The sequence below is a fragment of the Myxine glutinosa genome, chromosome 1 (assembly GCF_964187855.1).
Source record: "Myxine glutinosa chromosome 1, kmMyxGlut1.1, whole genome shotgun sequence".
Classification (NCBI taxonomy): Eukaryota; Metazoa; Chordata; class Myxini; order Myxiniformes; family Myxinidae; genus Myxine; species Myxine glutinosa.
Window position 1 is genome coordinate 401,147,923 of NC_136261.1, and position 24,346 is coordinate 401,172,268.

Genomic DNA, 24,346 nt, shown 5'->3' on the forward strand with positions numbered 1-24,346 from the left:
AAGATTACCAATGAAAAAATTCCATGTCACAATAACTTTTGCCTCTGAGTATATATATATATATATATATATATATATTGTTACAGACACGACTTTGATGTTAAAGTGGGCCGAGCGGAATGGCCGTCGTGTCCGCACAAATTACCCGACTATACTCGACGTTGACGAAGTCGCGCGATGCTGGCTCAATAAGAAAAAGAAGACACCCGGCTGGATTACAATAACACAATACGACACCAGGGGTTCAGTTCTCAAGACCTCCGGAGGAGGTTATATTAAGGCGGAAGGTTAGATTACAACTACAAGAGGGACAGCATAGAAAGACAAGCACTTAGACACAATCTTATATTATTCCCAACAGACGACAGATAAACGGGACAAAGCTGACTCACACGGGGATTGATGGAAAGGACAGGCGGGTAGCGATGGCTCCAGGTGCACCTGGGCTCAAAGGTCAGAATCGACTCGGTCCGGTCCAGATATGCGGGGAGGTCGCAGCGCTCGGATGGCGTCTTGTCTGCTCAAGCTGGGGGCGCATCTCTCGTCACATCCGGCGCGTGGCCGCGTATATCCGGCGGGGAGTGACACGCCCTCGGCTCGTTAGCTCCGCCTCGTGGAATCGGCACGTTGCTTCTCATTGGGTGCGTGCGGGGGGTTTACCAGGCTCCGCCCTTGACGAGGAGCTGACAAGGAGCCCCTTCGTGGTAACCCCGTGGAGCGCATGGTCTATGGCGCTAATCGAGCCGGTGTGAGGACGCATCCTCCCCCGCTCCGCCGCCATCTCCTCTGTTGTTGTTGTAATTGTTGGGGAAGAAGATGGAAGGAGGTATGGGAAAGGTCCTAAACTCACTACTGATGCCATATAATCACATTCTGGTGCAACGAAGAGTCATAATTAATGGAGACGAGGCCTTAACTGACATAGATTAAGAATAACTAGGAAGATGTCCGAAAGTTGTCTACGTGTGGTGCGGTGGACCTGGGCACGACATTTAATGGGGGAATAAGGGGAAGGTCGGCTCTACTGATTGTTATTTACATGCAATGGGACTAGGGAATGGGGGATTGGGGAAAGTTGGGGAGTATTGGAGAAAATAGGGGAATATTTACAAGCGGATATGGAGGCCAAATTCCATATTCGCAACATTGCACCCTTCTCTACCCTCGGGGCGTCCCGACCCGATAAATTTTTACCTACTTTAGTGTGGCATGCAATGTAGTTCCCTCTACTATTAACTCTACCCTGAGTGCGACAGTTTTACAGATATTCACAAATGAGTAAATATGTCCCCCTGCGACGTTGCACCCTTCTCCTCACAGAAACACACCCACAGGATAACCGAATCCGGAAAGAATTCTCAAACTAAACATACAGCCGGTAGGGAGCATTATTTACAAGACTACGCTGCTATTTACACTACGATCCAGGACCTGTTTTTGGAGGAACACATGCAGATGTTATGCATAGAGAGAGCGCGCTTGCCAACATCGATACACCAACCCACGAGTGCTCTGTGGCCGACGGCCTTTAATAACGTGCAGAGCACCCTTCCCGAGCATCAACAGCACCACCCCACCACCAATCGGTGCAGTCACCATTGTTCATTGGAATAAAAATAAATTCGACAACCCCTAACCCTGCAGGTGTCTCTTGCTCTTCTTGTGGTGCACTTGGTGGTGTTAACTATTAGTGGTTCACCTGTATGGCATAGGTGCCACGTTGATCCATAGGTCCATCCCCGGGGGGTGCTTGGCCGCAAACGAACTGCGGTCCATTGTGGGTGGCCACAAACATTGCGGTCCATATGGTGTATCGATCCCGGCAGCAAACAGCGAAAGTGCAGGCCCACAACTGCGCAGCCAGCACCTCTCTCTCCTCTCTCTCTACCCCAAAGCCAGATCCTCGGAGGTGGGAGACAAAAGAAGAAACAAGTGAGTAAGGTGGTAAGGGCGCAAAAGTGCACGCAATGTAAGGTGATGCACACTGGGGGCACATGGGAACCAGGTGAGACAGGTACGTTCCTATCGTACGCCCCCCCCCCCCACCAGGTAACCTACATGGCCCCTCCCTTACCCCTTACTGTATCCACACCACACAACACTACCCATAAACATCTACTTTACAAATCAACAAACATCCCTACTGTCTTCCCCGTTCCTCCCATAAACCAAATTCGTCTTCTCTCCCTCCTAACCAATCAAATTTGCCATTTTCAACTCTCCTCAAAATTTGCCATTTTCAACTCAACATCAAAATTTGCCATTACCAATTCATCATCAGTCCCTCCTAGGGAGGGAGAGATGGAATCACCCCAATGTCTCATCCACGTCGTGATGCGTCTCACAAATCCTCACAGCAATTCTCATTTCTGCAACACAAACAAAGAAAACACAGGTGTGGAGTCATTATCATCACCTCAGGTAAGTGGCTGCGTATGGTGCGACAGGTTCTTCAATCCTAACTATTTCCTAAATGACTTTAACAACTTTACACTACCCGGGGTCTTTCTCCGGCCAAACCATTGGCCCTCTTACTCTATGGGTTCTAAAAACCAATTCCCATTGGCCAACCTGTGGTGCTTTTCAATTTGGGGTCTCACTCCCCCGATTCATCTCCCGGTGCCCTCGCACAATTTCTGGGCTGCGGCGTGTACCTCTCCCAGTGGGTCTACCCACCTGCACACCTCCACCACTGCAGTTGCCTCCGAGCTTACCTGCTCCTTACCCTAACCTAACTACCAGGGGAAGGCCCTCTGGCACTCTCCCCACTCGGTGCCCTCTCTGGCACTGGGCTACCCGGGTCCATCCTCCGGATCCTCGGGCCCCATCCACAACTCTACCGGCTCCCAGAGCCCACCTGCGGCCTCACCTGGCCGACATCCTCACAGTGGTGGAGTGCCCAACCAACTACACACACTAACAGGCTACACGCCCCGCCATTTCCACAACACTAATGCACCCATTCACAACACCATTCTGCAACCGCACCACAAATGCCAATATCCAACCACAACTTACCTATACCCTCTACCTAACACTTACACTACCCGCCCCGGGTATTCGTGAAAGGGGTCCACTCTTCCCCCATCCACACCTTCGCACCATGCACACCACTCCGTACCACTTACTCCAACTCTCTCCACACACCTGTACTTGCACACCTGTGCTCTCACACTTGGTGCCACCTGCACCCTTCTCTCCCCAAGCGCATTCGCGCTGATCCACACACTCACTACTCATACACTGCTCCACACACCTGTCCAATTGCACACCTGTGCAATCACACCTGTTCCATCCTCACACACACACGGCATCATCTCAGCTAACTACTCCCTTCTGAAACTTGCGCTTCCCAGTCGTCCCTTTAAACTATTGCGCTCCCTCGTCATTATCATCCATACTAATCTACCTGCGTCCCCACTACAGGTATCAGTCACTAACTAATCTTAACGTTACCTAATGTCATCTTCTAGGGCCCTATCAATATAACCTAACCCACCCGGGCTAGTTTTCACTGCCATACACCCCATAAGCTATTGCTCCTTTGCCCCCCGTGGGAAGGATGGTGGATTTGCCATCCCACCACATCGGGGGTCTCTCACTACTAATTTTGCACATCAAATTTCAATAAATCAAAAATTTGCCAATCACTGCCCATCATCTGCCAATCACTACTGCCAATCATCAAATTTTGTTTTTCTCCAATTTTGGGGCCAAAACACTAACCTCATCACCCAGTCTACTCACTAATACCTCTCGGTGCGCCAATTCCCGTCCAAAGCCCGGCTTCGTAAAGCCAAACAATGAATGCTGGTTGTTTTGTGCCTGCGGCTGGATGCGTCCGGCATTCGGGACAGGGACGGGGGCTTACCCGGGCCGAGATCCCACGCATCACCTCGGCGTGGAGCCATCCAATGTCCCGATCTCGACCTGCCGGAATGCCTCCACAAAAAGTGGTCGCCATGACGACCCTTCCTATCGGGCTGCCAGCTCCGCCTAGTGGAGCCTGGACGCGGCCGTTCAAAGCGAGGCCCGGCACGCACCGAGGGCCTGCTTCGGCTAACAGTCGCTCTAACCTCTAACCCGTGTAACGTCGATGCTTCACCTGGACGCTTACACCCCGCAGCCCGTTCCTTGCTCACACATCCAGCTGTGCCCATGCTCCTCGTACCCTTCCTTACACACCCAGGTACACCCATTCCACTCACAGCCTTGGTCACACACCTGACCACCGAACACTTTGGCACACATTCGTTGCTCGCACACCTCACCAATACACCGCTTCGCGCCCCCTCCTCGGTCACCTCCTCTGTGACAATCACAGGTGTGCCCTCATTCGCACACCCAACCACGTGCCTCACCACCAACTCCAGCGTGCATTCCCACTCACGCTCTACCATTCCAGGTGTGCATCCTTCCATCCCAGGTGTACATCCTCGCTCACCTGTCACAACTAACTCACGCTCCATGTCACTCTCACTACTTCCACCTCCATTCCTGACAGCGCACTCACCCTTACTCTTGACAGCGCACTCTTTCCCCATGCACCTGTCCGTTACACACCTTCCTCGCGCACACTCTCCCGTCACACCCTCTGTAACACTCACCACAGGCATGCATTCTTCCTTGCCTTTGACAGCGCACTCTCTCCCCATGCACCTGTCCGTTACACACCTTTCTCGCGCACACTCTCCCGTTACACCCTCTGTAACACTCACCACAGGTGGACACTCTTCCTTACTTCTGACAGCGCACTCTTTCCTCATGCACCTGTCCGTCACACACCTTTCTCGCGCACACTCCTGTGCACACTCTCCCGTCACACCCTCTGTAACACCCACCACACCGCGCTCCCATGTGCTCCCTCGCACACACGCTACGACCGACTCACTCTCGCCAGCACACTCACTCCTTGGCACGCACTTTTTCCTCACACACCCCAGAGTCGGACTGCCTCGCACACCTCCTCTTTCGCACACCAGACCTGTCGCACACTTCACCCACGGCCTCTCACGAACACCCGGGTCTATCTCGACCCCCAAGCTTCTTAAATCCCCTGGCGCATCATACGCACGACCATATTGGTCACCACTTACACCGGGTCCTCTTCCTCTTCGCTTCTCCTCCATCACCTGCGAATCCCTCATCCGGTTAATGAGCACATCATCACGATCCAAACACAGACTTTGGACCAATTCTTTTATCTCCTCTTTTATCTCTTTCTTATCCCCTCTCCGTCGCTTCTTAATTTCGCTCATCCCTTCTTCCACTTCTTCTAATTTGTGCTTCACCTCTTTTATTCCCCGGTACGTCTCCTCAAGCTCATCCTCTAAGGCTACCTTGACCGTTTCCAGGTGCGTCCTCACCTGCCGGTCCTTCGTCTCCATTACCTCTATCACCTCGTCCAACCTCGTTGTCAGTCCCTCATGTACCATCTGACATTCCCTCTTTGTCGCTATCAAGTCGTTTTTTATGTCGTTTTGTGTCGCTTTTAACCCTCCTAATACCGCAGTGTTCCTTTGAACCTGCTCCACTAACTCCGTCTGTCCCACCGTCAGCTGCTCCACCTCCTGCGTCAGGTCCTCTATGCCCCCTTGTAACTTTACAGTCCCCTTTCTCACCTCCTTTTCCATGTGCTCCTCACAGTGCCTCACCTCCTCGCGCACTCCTCCGACCTCCTCACTCACTCCTCTTCTGATCTCTTCTCCCATCACTTGCATCTCCTGCCCAGATGCCACCCTCATCTGCTCCATTTCCTCCCTGTGAGCATCCAGTTTGGTTTCTACCCCCATTCTGACCCCCTCTATCTGCTGCTCCATTTGTTTAACTTCCCTTTCCGCTTGGTCCCTCATGTCCCTCAATTTGCCTTCCATACTGTTTTCTAACCCCTCTAACCCATTTTTCACTCCCTCTATTTGATTCTCTTGAGCGGCCATTCTGTTTTCTACCCCCGTTAACCCATGTTTCACTCCCTCTATCTGATTCTCTTGAGCGGCCATTCTGTTTTCTACCCCCGTTAACCCATTCTTTACTTCTTTTATCCCGTTGTCTAACTCCTCAAATTTCTTTTCTAATCCCTCACCGGTACATCTCATTTGGCCCTCTAATCGCCCACTATCAACCCTCATTTGGCCCTCCATCCTATCCATTTTTGCATTCAGTTGGGTCAAGAATAATCTGAGGTCAAACCCGGTTTGCCCAGCGTCCCCAGCCGCCACCGCAGGCTCGCCCTCCGCGGCGCCGCTATTTTGGGACCCTTCAACCACGTGAGCGAGCGCGCCATTTTGCGCGCCCGCTACTTCGTGCGTGACGGCGCTATTTTGCGAACCTGCCGCCCTCACTGCTTCGCTCTCCTCATGTCCCTCAATTTGGTCCTGGACCGACCCTGCTTCACTCTCCCCTACCGGACCCCAGCCGTCTTGATCCGCCATAGCGCGACTTGCAAAATTCGAGTTTCGTAAAACAAATCCAAATTTTTTTTTTTTTTCCGTTATAATTTCGTCGAGCGCAGTAACCGCGGGACCGCGCTCCGAATCGATTCGGTCGAGCGCCGTACGCGCTCCGGCTCGATTTTCCCTCCCAAAATTTGGGCCTAACTACTTTAGTCCCGGGTTCGAATTCCACTCCTCGACACCAATTGTTACAGACACGACTTTGATGTTAAAGTGGGCCGAGCGGAATGGCCGTCGTGTCCGCACAAATTACCCGACTATACTCGACGTTGACGAAGTCGCGCGATGCTGGCTCAATAAGAAAAAGAAGACACCCGGCTGGATTACAATAACACAATACGACACCAGGGGTTCAGTTCTCAAGACCTCCGGAGGAGGTTATATTAAGGCGGAAGGTTAGATTACAACTACAAGAGGGACAGCATAGAAAGACAAGCACTTAGACACAATCTTATATTATTCCCAACAGACGACAGATAAACGGGACAAAGCTGACTCACACGGGGATTGATGGAAAGGACAGGCGGGTAGCGATGGCTCCAGGTGCACCTGGGCTCAAAGGTCAGAATCGACTCGGTCCGGTCCAGAGATGCGGGGAGGTCGTAGCGCTCGGATGGCGTCTTGTCTGCTCAAGCTGGGGGCGCATCTCTCGTCACATCCGGCGCGTGGCCGCGTATATCCGGCGGGGAGTGACACGCCCTCGGCTCGTTAGCTCCGCCTCGTGGAATCGGCACGTTGCTTCTCATTGGGTGCGTGCGGGGGGTTTACCAGGCTCCGCCCTTGACGAGGAGCTGACAAGGAGCCCCTTCGTGGTAACCCCGTGGAGCGCATGGTCTATGGCGCTAATCGAGCCGGTGTGAGGACGCATCCTCCCCCGCTCCGCCGCCATCTCCTCTGTTGTTGTTGTAATTGTTGGGGAAGAAGATGGAAGGAGGTATGGGAAAGGTCCTAAACTCACTACTGATGCCATATAATCACATTCTGGTGCAACGAAGAGTCATAATTAATGGAGACGAGGCCTTAACTGACATAGATTAAGAATAACTAGGAAGATGTCCGAAAGTTGTCTACGTGTGGTGCGGTGGACCTGGGCACGACATTTAATGGGGGAATAAGGGGAAGGTCGGCTCTACTGATTGTTATTTACATGCAATGGGACTAGGGAATGGGGGATTGGGGAAAGTTGGGGAGTATTGGAGAAAATAGGGGAATATTTACAAGCGGATATGGAGGCCAAATTCCATATTCGCAACAATATATATATATATATATATATATATATATATATATATATATATATATATATATATATTTCTGTTGGTTGATTGTTTGCCATTTGTATTACAGTGTACAAAAAGGTAGAAATAAATGAATGACATGTTTATCTAACCATTTATTCGGGTGATAATTATTCTGGCGCGGGCCCAGAAATCGGGCCCAGAATTTGTGCCCAGAAATCGGGCACGCGCGCTACTTTTGATTCACCCTGTATGTACGAGTATCTGTATATATCTGTGCAGTCTCGATGTCACTGAACTACTCCCTCAAACTTTTGTGACATCTTACCAAACTTCTGGCATGCACCTATCTCTCTCGTGTGTACGTCCTCAGGGTATTGTTTTTTAAAATATTTGAATTTTTTTTTTTTCCCAACTTAAGTCTCCAACTTCATTTGTTTATAAAATGTAATATCACGTATATTACAAATACATTTGTGCAAAATAATTGTTTGTATTATGATTGGTGTAGACCATGACAAAACAGCACCTCAGGTGCAGTCATCTATCCATATATCTACATGTGAAGGAGACAGATCCTTATATGTGCAGTATAGGTAAACACATGAACCACTGCCTGTCGCGGGGAAGAGGTGCGAGTCTGGTGGGCGGAGGCAGGTGATTGGGTGGGAGGAGGAAGGGGGTGGAGTTAGAGGAGGGAGGGGTGAGGTTGGAGGAGGGAGGGGTAGGAGTGGGATAGGGCAGGGGAAGGAGTGGGATAAAGGAGGGGAAGGGATGGGAGAGTGACCTGGAATTTCCCGGCAACACTGGGTACTTCTCCTGGTATTTAAGTATATTAAAGCATCAATATTGGGAGTGTCCTTATTATGTATATTTTTGATAACCCTACATATCGCTCTAATTATGGCAGCTTATGCAGTCGTCCATCTGTGAGACTGCCGGAGTAGCGTGTTATAGGTGATTGTAGCATGCCCATTATCTTATTGTTTCACAATAAAGGTGCACAATTCTTCTGCACTTTACCTTCTTTATTCTGTGCAGGGCATTTTGAGTGCAAACTGTCCTCAAGTATCAAATTCAAAGCAGCACGTTCAGTCCCAACTCCATCAGCTGCAGAAGGAAGTGATTGACACACAGGTAAGAAGCACAAAGGCCACCCCTGCCTATTTCCACACTTGCCATCCTACTACCTAAGCGCAGGACCATTTTATTCCAGCACCAGGAAGGTTAATTTTTTTCCATTCCTACAGAATAGAGATGTGAAAGTCCTCTTCTTGAAGTGCTTTGTAGTTGTTGCTTAACTATGCTCATTGATAAGTGTGGTTACGGTGAGGGTTAGGCATATATATATATATATATATATATATATATATATATATATATATATATATATATATATATATATATATATATATATATATATATATATATATATATATATATATATATAGCAGTAAAGTATGTTTGTTTGTTTGTCCTCTTATAACTCGAGAACTACTCATCACAGAGAAAAACCAAAGGCATATTCGGAATCAGTACGTCTCAGAGCAACTACAGCATACCTTAAATTTAAAAAAACTTCGGGTTTTAAAATTAGCGTATTAGCGCAGAAGCGCTAGCAGAAGAGGGAGGGAATCGAAGGGAGGGAGCGCAGCGCTCCCTCTAGCGCTTCGCAGCACCAGCGCTTCTGTTAGCGTAATGGTGCACAGGCGGTTCTCACTCTTGCGCATGCGCAAATGCGCTGTTCCGATGCTTCATGTTCCTGCAAAGACTTTGGCGCATGCGCAAATGACGACACATGGGCCACTGTATGTTTGTTTAATACGTACGCGCTTTGATGGGCGGGGCGTATGGCGTTCATGAAATGGTCGAATGCGGAAGTGCTTGAAGCCGTTGCGAGCGACTCGCACGATCTCTTGTCATGGTCCACAAGATTATCACAGAGACGTGCAGCTTCCAACATTACGAGATATGATCGAGACCTAACTTTTGAGACCAGTCCCAGTCTTCTAGGCCCCGTGGTTGGTTCAGACGACCCAGACAAAGGACGTGTTGGATTTTATCGCGAGCCGATTCGAGCGCCGACGTGCCGGCGAACAAACCCAGTCATATCTTTTTAACGCGTGGTTCGATTTTTACAAAATAAACTTTTTCTTGAAGGGCTGAACCGTGCGCTTACAACGATACCGAGTTTGACCCTGGGAGAGCCGTTTTGCGCCGGCAAAGGCGCCTTGTTTTCCGTGATGACCATGTCGTGCTGCATAGATTACCATAAATTATAATATACTAGGGCATGCCCGTACTATATATATATCTAAAATTATATCCCCCCCCCTCTATTTACATGAAATGGTTTGGTCCATTCGCAACGCCAAAGCGAACGGCGAACGGCTTGCGAGTACAGTGACAATCCCCCCCCTCTATTTACATGAAATGGTTTGGTCCATTCGCAACGACCACAGAACCCCCCCCCCTCTATTTACATGAAATGGTTTGGTCCATTCGCAACGCCAAAGCGAACGGCGAACGGCTAAATCGCCATAGCTCGGTAAGTACTTGTCCGATTAATTTCAAACCTTGAAAAGGCACATCCTCGGGTCCCCAGCAATATACCTGGCAAGTTTCAAGTATATCGGACCGGTAGTTGTCGAGAAAGAGCGGTCGCATACACACACACAGACATACACACATACACACAGAGATTAATGGAATTATAGATAGATTACCGGCGGCTCGTTCCGTGACGTCATGGCTCACTTAATTGCAATTATCTCTGGGATTCCTTGGCCGAATCGTACCAACTTCTATGTATATAAAGCAGTAAAGTATGTTTGTTTGTCCTCTTATAACTCGAGAACTACTCATCGCAGAGAAAAACCAAAGGCATATTCGGAATCAGTACGTCTCAGAGCAACTACAGCACACCTTAAATTTTAAAAAACTTCGGGTTTTAAAATTAGCGTGTTAGCGCAGAAGCGCGAGCAGAAGAGGGAGGGAATCGAAGGGAGGGAGCGCAGCACTCCCTCTAGCGCTTCGCAGCGCCAGCGCTTCTGTTAGCGTAATTAGCGTATTTCGGAACGTTAATTTTTCAACTTCATTTTTCGGAATCAGTACGTCCCAGAGAAACTTCGTAATGTAAATTTTTCAACTTCGTCCGATTGACATGGGACCAACGGCATGTGACAGAGAGTGAAACATACATGCTACATTTATTTGACGACAATGAGTTCCGACTTCCGGGTTCGTGCCGCCAACCCTGTTAGGCGCCTCTTGCGGCACACAGGGAATTACCAGTGAACTGGTACTCAATTTGCCGACCTCGGTAGGATGACAGGCTGAGTCAACCCCCCTGGTGTTAAGGGGGAGGAGGAGGAGGGGAAGGGGGAAGAGGAGGGGAGGGGAACAGGGGGGGGGAGGGGGGAGGGGGGGAGGGGGGGGGGAAAGGAGGGGGGAGGTGAAGGGGGAGGGGGGGAGGGGCCCTTCTTCCCCCGGGCACCCCCACACCCCCCCTCCCCTCCCCTCCACCCTCCCCTCCCCCTCCCCCTCCCCCTCCCTCCCCCCTCTCCCCCCTCCCCCCTTCCCCCTCCCCCTCCCCCCCTCCTCCTCCCCCTCCCCCTCCCCTCGTTCCCCTCCCCTCCTCTTCCCCCTCCTCCTCCTCCTCCCCCCCTTCCCCCTCCCCCCCTCCCCCCCCATTCCCCTCCCCCTCCTCTTCCCCCTCCCCTCCTCCTCCCCCCGCCCGGCAATGCCGGGTACTTCTGCTAGTATATATATATATATATTGTTGCAGATCTCGAGCTCGTCGACGTACTGAGGGGGGGGGGGTGGGTTAAGCCCTGCTCCCCCTCGAGCTTCGAGTCCACGAGGCCGCCCCTCACGCTATACTCGTGGTGGACGGATTGCTGGGCAATTCCAGCTGCCGAGCCCGCAGCTAACGCGTGGAAGGGTTAACGGTCACAACCCGAGTACCTTCGACCCACGCAGCTGAGAGAACGGGGGCTGAACCTCGCACGTGTCACGCTGGTCTTTGACGCCCGTGCGGTTGTGCTTTGCGTAACTCGTGCCGTTAGCACTATGAACCTGATCAAGCGGTTTTAACTTGTGCAATGCTAGGCCAATGGTGAAAGGACGAAGACGGCCAGGTTGGAAACAAACCACAGGATTTATTCACAAATGTACAATAATCATAGAAAAAGGGACACAGTGGAGAACCTTAACAGCCCTACTTACGTTCCCGGACAAGGGCCCTCAGACTCGTTCGGGGAAGGGGAGGAAGAGGGGAACACGCACAAAGCGCGGCCGCTTGGTGCAGTTCGCCTGGACGGCTCGTTTGGCGATTCCCCCCCAAGGATGGTCGCGGCAGGGACGTCGATCACAGTCGTGCACGTAACGGGAATCCGAGGAGCGTATCCAGAAGTCAGCGAGGCAAAGCGCACATGCAGGGAGTCCAGGCAGAGGTCGTCAGGGCAGAGAGCGCGTTCAGAGTGCGAATCCAGAGAGAGAGTTTGGGGGTCCGGGCCGGGTTTTATAACCCTCGGAGCCCCACTAGAATGTTCCACGGGCCTCCACTGGCCGCCGGGGGTCACGTGTCACGACAGCCCCTTATTAGTCACTCCCTTTTAGCTCTCATTGGCCACCGTTATTGACCACTCCCTTTAGCTCCCAATGGCCGCCGTTATTGGCCACTCCCTTTAGCTCCCATTGGCTGTTCGCTGCTTACCAGTCCCGCACTCCAGCTCCTCCCTCGGGCCTGCTAGACTTGTCCTAGGCCCATGATATGGCATTCCAGGCTTCAATGAGGCCTACCCTTTCTCTACCTGCCTCAACGCATACTAACACTGGGAAGGAGACTATACTTCACATTTAATAAGAAATAACTAACTAACTCCTCAGTCACATTTGCTCTACGGCTAGGATACGGCGGCCGTACCCCCCCTAAATTGACAGAAACGTGCGGCGGCCGCAGAGTTTCTGAGGTGGCCTCAGGGTGGCCCTAGGGCGTATGGCTATCTTTTACAGGCCGTAGGGGTCGCCGTGGAATTATAGCGTGGAGTTATAACTTTTTTCATTTCGAGGTTGGCCGTAGCAATTCGACAAGCCGTAGCCATGACAACTGTAAGTGCTGTTATACATATGAAAAAGAACTGGTATATATACCCACTCGTTACCGTCCGTCTGGCCGCACGTTCGCCTTAGGGCCCCCCTGCGGTCGCCTTGCGGGCACCTTGAGGCTACCTTGCATCTGCCTTGAAAATTCTATGGCCGCCGCAGGGACGCCCTAAGGTCACCGTGCAACATCAAATCAAAGACCGTACGGCACCCCCACGTTTTCGGTCTCCACAATTTCTAAATACCCCGTGCGGCTACCCGAAAAATAAAAACATATGTGACTGCTACATTGTGTGACCGTGGAAATACTGCGGCCGCCCTATAATTGCTAGTGGCCGTAGATTTTTTAGACCCTACGGCCGCCGAGCCAAATGTGACAAGCATAAGCGAGGCTACATGTTGTGGTGCAACTAACTATAGGGGGGTTGCCTTTATTTACAAAAAACGCAACAATATATATATATATATATATAGATGTCTTGTCAATATATATTGACACTAGGCCGTGGCCCGAATGTGTAATTAGATTAAATGTGTAATTAGATTAGAATGTGTCGTGGCCCGAAGCCACGAGAATCGTGGCCCGAAGGAGGGTCTTTTGCGCTGGAAAAATTGGACGTGTTGTATGAGACATTAGAAAAGTTTGAACAGGCCACGAAACACTTCCCGCCCGACTATTGGAAAGTCTTTGGCTGGTGGAAGGAAGAAGCGATGAAGCGACACGCAAAGTCGAAACAGGCTAGCCTGGCTGGTGAGGTAACAAAACTCAAGGGTCTGAGGAAACAGGCGAATAAAGTGCAGGATGAAGCGCTTAAGGAAATAGAAAAGCAGGCCAACGCGCGACTGATGTCGCTCGTTGAAAAACCAGCCCCCGCGGTAGGGGAGGCAGTGACCAATCTACCCTCCCCAGCCCCAGACCTAAGCTCTGCCCGGGGTTTCAGGCACCACCTATCCTTTCTGCGCTCCCGCCACCACCTCCCTATAACCCCGCTACCATCGCGCCCCAGATACCCCAGAATCACCCGAGCAAGGGAAGTCCGTTTGCCCAACTCGGGGCTAACGGGATAGACGACGGGACCGACACCGCAGGGTTCCCGCCACCGATAGGGCAGGATGGGTTATACCCCTTGCTGGCAGGCTGTAATGGGAAGCAGACCTCACAAACTACCCCATCGGAATGTCAGGAAATAATGGGAAGGGAAACGTTGTGCCCCGTACAAGTTATTGGAGTTAACGCTCAAGGACAGGGGGTTCGAGAAAGGGTACCATGGAAAGAATCCTCTTTAACGGTAATGCGGGAAAGGATCCAACATTTGCTTATTGAGGACCCACGGCAGATAGTGCCAACCATGTCGAATTGGGTTTTAGATGGCGAGTGCGACTATCGAGACATAACTCATATGGGAGTATCCGTGCTCCCACCCAAGGTATGGGATAGGGCTAGACACAGAGCACAGTGGCCGGTGGACGACCCAAGGGCGGTGGGGGCAAACCCCCAGATAACACCAGTGCAATGGGAGGCACTGAAGGTCCGGTTGCTAGAGGCTATTGAGCAGGCGCTGTTGCCAGCAGGTGGTCCGGATTGGGGAAAAATTGGGGCCATAAAACAAAAGGCAGGAGAATCAATTGGGGATTACCGGGAAAGGTTGGAAAAGGCCATCGCACGCTGGGGAGGACTGGGTCCGATGCAGCTGGGAGGGCTACCCCAACCATTGGTAAATCAATATCTAATCGAGGGGCTTCGGCCGGCATTAAAGAAACAGGTACAGTCCGTCCTCTTCGGCTGGAAGGGAATGACAACCAACGAATTATGCGACAAACTGGAACAATGCCCGGGCTCCTCCCTAGAGGAGAAGAAGGATATTAAGGAGGAAATATTGCAAATGTTTGTCCAGGAGAAACGGGCTCAATTTAATCAAAATAAAAAGGGGGATCAGAGTCAGAACTACATACGCGAACAGTGCCAGAAGTGGGGGCCTGTCCGAGGTCCCGAGGAACATAGGAGGAGTTGTTGGCCTCCTTTCTATAAGGGCCAATTCCCCAATGGAGAGTGGATCCACCACGAAAATGAAAACTGCGACGGTTGTACTGAGGAAGACTTTGGACTAATTAATATGGACGAGACAAAACGACAATGGACAATACCACCCCCTCTTCCCCCTCCTCCTCAAAACCCTCAAACTTGGACGGCGCAAGGGCCCCCTCCCCAAAATTGGTACCCACCAAGACCCCTTCTCCAAACCCCTGGACCACCCCCCAATAGTGGGATGCAGAATGGACCAAGGGGGAACTGGGCCCCGCCTCGGGGTCCGCCGCAATGGCAACCAGTAAACCAGTCACAGTGGGGACCACCAGAACGCCGGATGGGCGGAAGGGGAGCTGCAGGGGGACGACCTATGCCCTCCGCACCACCGGTTCCGCAGGAACCGTGCTTTTATTGCAAGCAAATGGGACACTGGAGAAGTAATTGCCCAAGTGCTCGTAAGGGGTTTCCGCCCCAATACAATAGAGGGGCCTATTGACGGGACGCTGGCGAGTCGCCCAAGGAGTGTCCTCTTTTGACCATGACACCGGCAGAGGAACCGACCTTGACGATGGACGTGGAGGGAAAACAATTAGAATTTCTCGTCGATACGGGCGCGACTCGCAGTACAATTAACAAGGGGCAATTGCCCTCTTTGCGCCCCACAGCGAGGAACGTTCAAATACTGGGTGTTTCGGGTTTACCCCAAGCGCTTCCTATTTCGGAGGAAGTGCGAGTAACATGCGGCCCACTGGAGGCTAAACATGCGTTCTTGATGACCACTACCGCCCCGACAAATTTGTTGGGACGGGATTTGTTGTGCCGATTGGGCTGTCAAATCTCATGTACAGAGGAGGGAGTTTTCGTAGACGTCGCGGAATCTAAACGCGACTTGGTAATGACGGCATTGTCTCGGCCCGGCCCCACCGTGTATTGGTGGCGCATGGATGAAGGGGCTCTGGCTACGTGGACGCATATCATAGATAATGTGTGCTTGGACAGTTCAGTTCTGAGAGATTGGCTACAACTGCACCAAATTTCGATAAAAAACTTAAAGGATAATCCGCCCCATTGCACTGCGTATTATGATGCAACGGGCGAGGACGAGAATTATCGAGAGAAGGTTAAGGAAAAGCTGGGCGAGCGCACGCCCCTACACTTATCACGGATGTGGATCGGCCGTGAGGGAATAGGAATCGAGGCAGTCCTAACCTCGGAACAGCGTGCGTTGACCCAATACCCCGAAGGGACGGCCGCCCATGTTACCCTCACCACTGCCAAGGGGTGGCCGCCGGAAAGTGTAGGTTGGATGGTAGGGCGGTTACGAGAAGTTCCCCTACAAGGTTATCGGAGTAAGAAGGGCCGCTGGACTTTGAAACGGCTCCAAAATGGCGAAGGGTTCTCAATTGACTTCAAGACACAACAGAGGGATGGAGTGTTCGAAGCAGCAGAGTTGCCTCCTAAGGGCACTTATGCCATGCGAGCAGTGCTAACGGACCCGGGTGAGTCAGATTACCTCCTAGCGGAGGTGCCAGACAATTTATGGCCTAAGAGCGACAGTGAGGTTGGGCGGATGCGTGACGCCAAACCTCTAGTGATAGCTGTGCAGCCGGGGATGCGCTTGCCAAACGTAAAACAGTATAAGCTACGACCTGAGGCCGACGCAGGCATAGCACCAGTAATTCAATCCCTAGTGGAACAGAAAATTATCGTGGAAACTAACAGCCCATGTAATACACCAATTTTGCCAGTAAAGAAGCCGTCGAAGGACAAATGGAGGTTTGTACAGGATTTAAGGGAAGTGAACAAGGTGATACAGGGCATACACCCACTAGTCCCAAGTGGAGAAACCCTCATGATGTCAATCCCACCGCTGCCACCAGTTGTTGGATTAGAACTTAGAACTTGGGACTCAGAAGACTCAGAGGAAAGGAGCAACGGATATATTTATTAGAACTCGATTACACAAGCTTGAGGACAGCAAAAGTTGCACTGAAACTCACAAGAAATGACCAACAGTACAGCAAGATGCTCTGAATTAAATCAATTAAACTTTGCTTTATATAAGGAATATCAGGGGTGGGGTTAGCTCACAAGATACAGAGATAGAATGGGCTCATTGGTCCCAGAATGGGCTCATTGGTCCCCCCACCATAGTCCCATCCTGTTGTTCAGTTACTTAGAGGAAGCTCATCAAGGCCACTCATAGGTTAACTCAGATAAGGAGATGGTCAGCCATATGTGGCAACATGTTTACAACTTTCTGTATCGAACTTTGGTTGAGAAAGAACAAAGGGAGGGTGAAACTCATAAAAGTGTCAACATTCAGGATATTGGAAAAGTCATGAGGAGATAACAACTGTAGCCAAGGCCAGGAGAGGAGAACTGAAAGATTGTGCCCACGCAGGCTAAGAGCACACAGGAAAGAACTCCTTATTAGGATATTACACATCCTCAAAGCACAAGAAAGGATTTAAGTATTATAAAGAGTCCAAGCTTTAAGGCAAAACAGAACATATAATTGGTTATACTTGGTAATTGGTAAAGCAGCATAATAACAAAGGGGGAGGGGCATAATAGCTCCCTACATACCGCCCTTTTGGATCTAAGATACAAAGTTATCTATGAGCCAATCAAAGGCCTTTATTTCAAAACAAAGCAGAAATGAATCAAATCAGAAAAGCCATTCAACATATCACGCGAAGGCAGCCGGTGAGCATGTCCCGCACGCAAAGCACCACACAGTACCCAGTAGGATGATTCGCGTCTGTATGTGAGTATGCACTGTAAGGCCGTAAAAGCAGGGTGAACAAATGGCGTAAAGGAAAAACCTCCAAGAGAGGTGAGACTGACAGTGTAAAGAATTCACTAAACATACCGCGCGGATCCCGCCCAGTGAGCATGTCTCGCACCCCGTACCGCACATCGCACTCAGCAGGAAGATCCGTGGGCGTCTGGGTGTAAGTGGGTGTTAATGGATGTATGATGTAAGTCGGGTGTATATGGGTGTGTGAGGTGAGACCGTAGAGACATGAAGATCAAATAGCGTGTCAAATCCCCAACGAAGACCTCTGGTTCCACCGGGGTCCACACCCAGGGAGATCTCCGACCCACCCTTTGGCCACAGAGGTGCAGCCGGACTCCCCCCCGACTGGAGCTCGCCCAGGCTTCCCCAGGAGAAATCCTTGGAGATCGTCAGCGCTCAATCGATATTCATGTTCATGAGGTCTCTTACATGCTGTGGATCTGGGGAAGACACAACATCGTCAGTATCAGGTGGCTCAAACCTATGGCCATAGAACAAAGAAAAACGGTCCAAAGGAGGGAGAGCAACTTCCTTTGGGTCAAAGTCGAGATCGTCCGAGGCGATGCTGCTTGCAGCGCTGTTATCCACGGGCGTATCTCCAAAACAATCAGATTCGGAACTCAGAGTATCTTCATGATCGAGTTCCTCTCCGTCCGGGCTTGGAGTTGCAGTAGGGTCCAAATCCCGGACTGGGTCAGTGGCGTTTGACTCGCTGTGAGCTTGTGAGACATAAAGGTGGGCTCGTGAAACATAAAGAGGCAAAGCTTGCATTGAAACATAAACATCGGTCGGGGGCCCTTGCATGTGGCCCCCATCATCACCGGTAACATCATCAGTAACATTATTCTCAGGTGGCGTAGGCTTGCGGCGTCGGTGGCCCGGAGTAATCACAGCCTGACACATCGAGAAGAAATGAGCGGAGTCCCTTAGGAACTCGTCGACGTCTGCATCCGACGTGTTGGGGCCCAGAGTAATCGGCCTTCTGGCAGCCTGAAATGCTTCGAGGTCTGCAAATGTGTAATCGACCTCATTATCAGTAATATCAATAATGGAAGAACAATCTTCGGAAGCGGAGATCTCATTGTCGCGGCCCAGGGACTCGTTCAGGTCATCGTTCCAGGATCCGCGATTGGCAGTTGAGTTGACAGCTGGTGTGTCATCCGGACCCACGATCAGCTTATCGACCAACACCATGGCCTTGTCTGTGGTCGTCTTCAGTGTCCATCCTGTGGTAAACTTTCTCACACACGCAAGGACTAAAGCCTTGACTATCACACAACAAACCACTATTCCAAGGACTATCGCCAAGGCGGTTAATACCCACTTTACTATAGTGCCGGTCCATCCCTTGAACCAGTCAGTGAGCCATTGGTGTGAGGCTTCCCGATCCATGCGGTCCCTTGTCAATATATGAGCGTTTTCCCTTAACCTTATAATAGCAGCGCTGACACCCTGTGAGGGGTCAGGAATAAAAGTACAACATTTACCCTCAATTATCCCGCATACCCCTCCTCGTTCTGCCAGTAGCATATCTAACGCAACCCTATTTTGCATAACCATTGTACGCAGGTGGACAACCGTGTCCAACATTTCATCATGTGCTGTAGCGGTGGCGTTGGCCACACTTTCTAAAATTAACGCAATCTTGTCAATGCGGTAACCGCTCATGACCGTCCCAGCCCATGGGAAGAAGAAACTAACGGCTTTCTCCCAATCAGCGCCGTGTAAGGTGGTGGTGCCGTCGTCGTGCCAATAGGAGCTTCGTCCTGTCCTTATGAGTGCAGGGGTATGATGCAAGGGTTGTAGCATTTCCATCTCTGGGAAAACCGATCCTAAATAGCAAATGCCTCCCCAATTGTCAGGTAAATACGGGTAAGCTTTGTTCCCGCATACAAACATGGTCCCGTGTGGAGCCACTAAATGAGTGGTCATGCAAGAGCGAAGGTCTGGGATAGCGTTTGTTCCGTTTTTCCCTTCCCATGCCAACTGGAGGTGTGTGAGGTTATGTAAGGGCGAACTTGTAACATTGACTAACAGCATGTGTTTCCCTTCCCTAGGGTCCGCGAGGAGGGTATCTATACACACGGATTTGCCTACCATTATTTGGCCCTTTCCTTCTAAGCAGAGGGCCCCCTTAGCCGGCTTAACCCAAACCGGCGCCGGACGTACCTCTAAGTGTCGGGGCTGGATGGGGGGAGAGTATTGGAAAACTCGTTTACACGCTGTTCCGTCAGAACCTTGGCTGGTCAGGGTTGTACTAAGGCATTTGGTGTCTAGTGGCTTTGAGCACAAATCATCGAGTGATAAGGGTAACACTACCATTGGTATTCCTGCTGTGCTGGTGCGGGGAAGGTGCATACACATCCAACACCGTGTCCTATTCTGCAATGTGGCCATATGCCGTGCGACCTTCCAGTATGTGTTCTCCTCTGGCTTCCTTCTTACTTTCTGGGCAGGCGGAGTTTTTATGACGTAAGTGGCGCAACTAGGTCGGAAGTAGGGTGCAGTTCCATTTGGGATTATCGTGCGAGGGGGCCATATGCCGCATTCGAGTATCATTGTTGTATCCGGGTCAATGGGCGTATAATGCAATAAGAGGGTAGTGTTCTCAATGCCCTTGCCCCATCGATACCCTGGGGCATATCGACTACTTATGTCCCCAGTGTATGTTCCATTTTCCACTTTCCTAACCTTAGTCAGGACTAGGCGTGGTCTTCTTATCATGCGTGCCTGTGGTGTCTTATTGTGTACCACTATAGCTTCCCCCCATCTTACAGATAACCACTTAAAACTGTTTCCAGGTTACAGCAATTCACCGCTATTTTGTCTCCCCAGCGAACCGTCATATACTTAACGGGGTGGAGGGGAAATGCTGAATAGTTATCGGGTCCTGGGTACTTGGGGAGATCCTTTCTTGATAGCTCAAAACGCAGAAGCCTATCCTTGGCAGGGGGTTTGTAGCAGCTACCCAGAATTCCCATCATCATGACCGTCATCGCCGCCCTTAGGAGACTGTAGTGGCCTAGACGGTGCATTGTCTTCGACAATGTGAGGTGCGGTGTCTTGTGTAACTTGTGGTGCAGTGTCTTGTGTAGCTTGTGGTGCGGGGTCTTGTGTAGCTTGTGGTGCGGGGATGGACAACTTACAATGGGTGGCGTGGATCCACGAAGGTTTACCCTCACAGAAGACTGCCGTCGGTGTGACCAGTATAGTAGCACCTGGAATGGTCCCTTCCACCGTGGCTCCAAAGCAGCCTTGCGGGTGAAGTGCTTCACGAGCACCCAGTCGCCGGCCTGGAAGTCGTGGATGGCGTGGCCTATTGGTTCAGGCAGCGCCTCTCGTACTCGAGCATGGATGCTGCGTGCCACATTGGACAAGCCTATGCAAAATCTCAAAAGCATGTCATCCATTACTGGCAAAGCAAGGGTAGACATGTCCGTTGGTGCTGAAACGGGCAAGCTCATCGGTCGTCCCATTAATATTTCGTGGGGGGAAAGGCCCGTAGTGCGACCCGGGGTGGAACGGATGCTCATTAATGCAAGCGGGAGAGCCTCCGGCCACCTCAAGCCCGTGTCTGCGCAAAGTTTCGCTAGTTTATTCTTTAAAGTCTTATTCGTTCGTTCCACAAGTCCCGATGACTGTGGGTGGTAAACGCAATGGAAGGACTGTTTAACGCCCAACGCCTTCAGGATGCCCTTGACTACCTGCGCCGTGAAATGGCCCCCTTGATCTGACGAAATTATCTGGGGTATGCCAAATCTGCACATAAAGTCCCGCACGAGGCGCTTCGCTACTGTCGGAGCATCGGACTTGACGCATGGGTATGCTTCGACCCATTTGGTGAACGTATCTACGATTACCAACACATAGCGAAACGACATGCTTGGTTCCAATTCTGTAAAATCGAACTCGATAGTTGCGAACGGCCCACTAGGCGGGGGCCGTCCCCCGTCATGTGCATGTCTCGGTGGCGCCCCTCTATTGTGTTGCTGGCAGACCACACACGATCGGCACACTTCGGATACAATCCGTGACAGTCCAGGCGCTGCCCAAGTGTAGTTTATCTGTCCCATCACCCCCCTCTGGCACACATGACCATTCTGATGAGCCATGCGTGCCAGCCAAGGCAGTAAAGCCTGGGGTGCTATAGGTTTCCCCTCAAGGGTCCATATTTCTCCTGGCCCGAGGCGTGTTGCCCCTCGCTTGAGCCAGTCCTCGTGTTCGGCCGTCGGTGCAGCGGTCTGCAAATTTATGATATCGTCCTTAGTTGGTGTGGCGGGTGGTCCCACAGTCGGTATGTCAGCAATCTGTGCGGATGTCTTCTGTGCTCGTGTCACCATCGGCATGTTGCGTTCTATCTGTTGGTTGGCGGCCTTTCCTGCCGCCTCATCCGCCCTTGCATTGCCCCGGGCAACGTCAGTGTCCGCCCTTTGGTGGCCACGACATTTAATTACCGCGATAGCGCGGGGAAGTAAAATGCTTCGGAGGAGCCCTTCCACCAACGCGCCATTCTTTATTACTGAACCGGCAGATGTGAGAAAACCTCTCATCTTCCAGATGGCCCCTTTATCGTGGACTACGCCGTGAGCGTAGGCTGAATCCGTGTAAATGTTGACGGCAAGGCCTTCCGCCAAGCTGCACGCTCTGGTCAAGGCACACAGCTCCGCCTGCTGTGCGGAAAATGTAGGTGGAAGACGCCCGCTTTCTACCGTTTCGCTATCCGAGCACACGGCGTACCCGGACAACAGGGAGCCATCCCATGCGCGCCTAGCTGATCCATCGACATAATATGTACAGTCGGGGTATTCTAAGGGATTGTCCTTTAAATCCGATCGCACCGTGGAGACTAGCTGCACAACGTCGGCGCACACATGGGGGTCACCCTCCTCAGGGGTGGGCATCAGTGAGGCTGGGTTGAGTGTCGTGCAACGTTCGATCGTGATGTTGGCTGCAGTGATCAGTGCGGATTCATATTGCATTAATCTAGTGTTAGACAAATGCTGTGTGCTTCGCTGTAACAACAGCGAAGTGATGCAATGCGGTACCCGTAGCGTTACTGGGTGTCCCATAACGATGTCCGCTGTTCTTTCTACTGCGTACCTGGCCGCTGCCACGGCCTGCAGGCACACCGGAAACCCTCGTTCGACCGGGTCTAACTTTTTACTAAAGTAGGCCACCGGCTGCTCCTTATCCCCATGGGTCTGTGTCAATACTGACTGAGCGAAACCTCCCACGGCGTGAGTGTAAAGGGTAAATGGTTTCGCATAATCCGGAAGTCCCAATGACGGTGCCGTGACCAACGCCTTTTTCAACCCGTCAAAACATCGCCTCAATTCTGGTGTCCATACCAAGTCGTCCGGGGCGGTTGATTTGGTCGCCTCGTACAGTGGCTTAGCTAGCAGCGCAAAATCAAGTATCCAAGTGCGGCAATATCCCGTCATACCTAGAAAGCGCAGCAACTGCCGTCGGTAGCGAGGACGCGGCAGCTCCATGATAGCGGTCACCCGTCCAGCATCCAATTCTCGTTTTCCGTGCGAAATGGCGTGTCCCAAATAAGTTACAACCTTTCGCACAAACTGAAGTTTGGGTCTGCCTACTTTGTGGCCTTTGGCCGCCAAGGCCTTTAATAGGGCCATGGAATCCATTTCGCACGCCTCCTTTGAAGGGGAGCAAATCAGCAAATCGTCAACGTATTGCAACAACACTGACCCTCCCTTCAATTCCACGTCCGCCAGGTCGCGGTGCAGCGCCCGGGAAAACAAAGTGGGGCTATCTGAAAACCCCTGAGGTAGTACTGTCCAAGTATACTGGCGCCCCCTATGGGTGAAAGCGAACAAGTATTGTGACTCAGCCGCGATGGGCACAGAGAAAAACGCAGAACAAAGGTCGATAACTGTGAAGTATGTTGCGTCCGGCGGGATTGACATCATGAGGGTTTCTCCACTTGGGACTAGTGGGTGTATGCCCTGTATCACCTTGTTCACTTCCCTTAAATCCTGTACAAACCTCCATTTGTCCTTCGACGGCTTCTTTACTGGCAAAATTGGTGTATTACATGGGCTGTTAGTTTCCACGATAATTTTCTGTTCCACTAGGGATTGAATTACTGGTGCTATGCCTGCGTCGGCCTCAGGTCGTAGCTTATACTGTTTTACGTTTGGCAAGCGCATCCCCGGCTGCACAGCTATCACTAGAGGTTTGGCGTCACGCATCCGCCCAACCTCACTGTCGCTCTTAGGCCATAAATTGTCTGGCACCTCCGCTAGGAGGTAATCTGACTCACCCGGGTCCGTTAGCACTGCTCGCATGGCATAAGTGCCCTTAGGAGGCAACTCTGCTGCTTCGAACACTCCATCCCTCCGTTGTGTCTTGAAGTCAATTGAGAACCCTTCGCCATTTTGGAGCCGTTTCAAAGTCCAGCGGCCCTTCTTACTCCGATAACCTTGTAGGGGAACTTCTCGTAACCGCCCTACCATCCAACCTACACTTTCCGGCGGCCACCCCTTGGCAGTGGTGAGGGTAACATGGGCGGCCGTCCCTTCGGGGTATTGGGTCAACGCACGCTGTTCCGAGGTTAGGACTGCCTCGATTCCTATTCCCTCACGGCCGATCCACATCCGTGATAAGTGTAGGGGCGTGCGCTCGCCCAGCTTTTCCTTAACCTTCTCTCGATAATTCTCGTCCTCGCCCGTTGCATCATAATACGCAGTGCAATGGGGCG

General features: G+C 51.4%; 1 protein-coding gene across 10 annotated transcripts in view; it reads left to right on the forward strand.

Annotated features, from left to right (window-relative positions):
• The window catches only part of LOC137410816 (E3 ubiquitin-protein ligase Midline-1), a 99,106-nt gene that overhangs the window by 36,293 nt on the left and 38,467 nt on the right, over window positions 1-24,346 (forward strand). For all 10 annotated transcript variants that reach the window (XR_013621892.1, XR_013621893.1, XR_013621894.1 and 7 more), the window contains exon 3: window positions 8,732-8,827. Coding sequence is in view for 7 of the 10 variants with exons in the window: in XM_078770363.1 (XP_078626489.1) it covers window positions 8,732-8,827 (96 nt within the window). In the remaining 3 variants the exon portion in view is untranslated. The remainder of the gene's footprint in view (window positions 1-8,731; window positions 8,828-24,346) is intronic.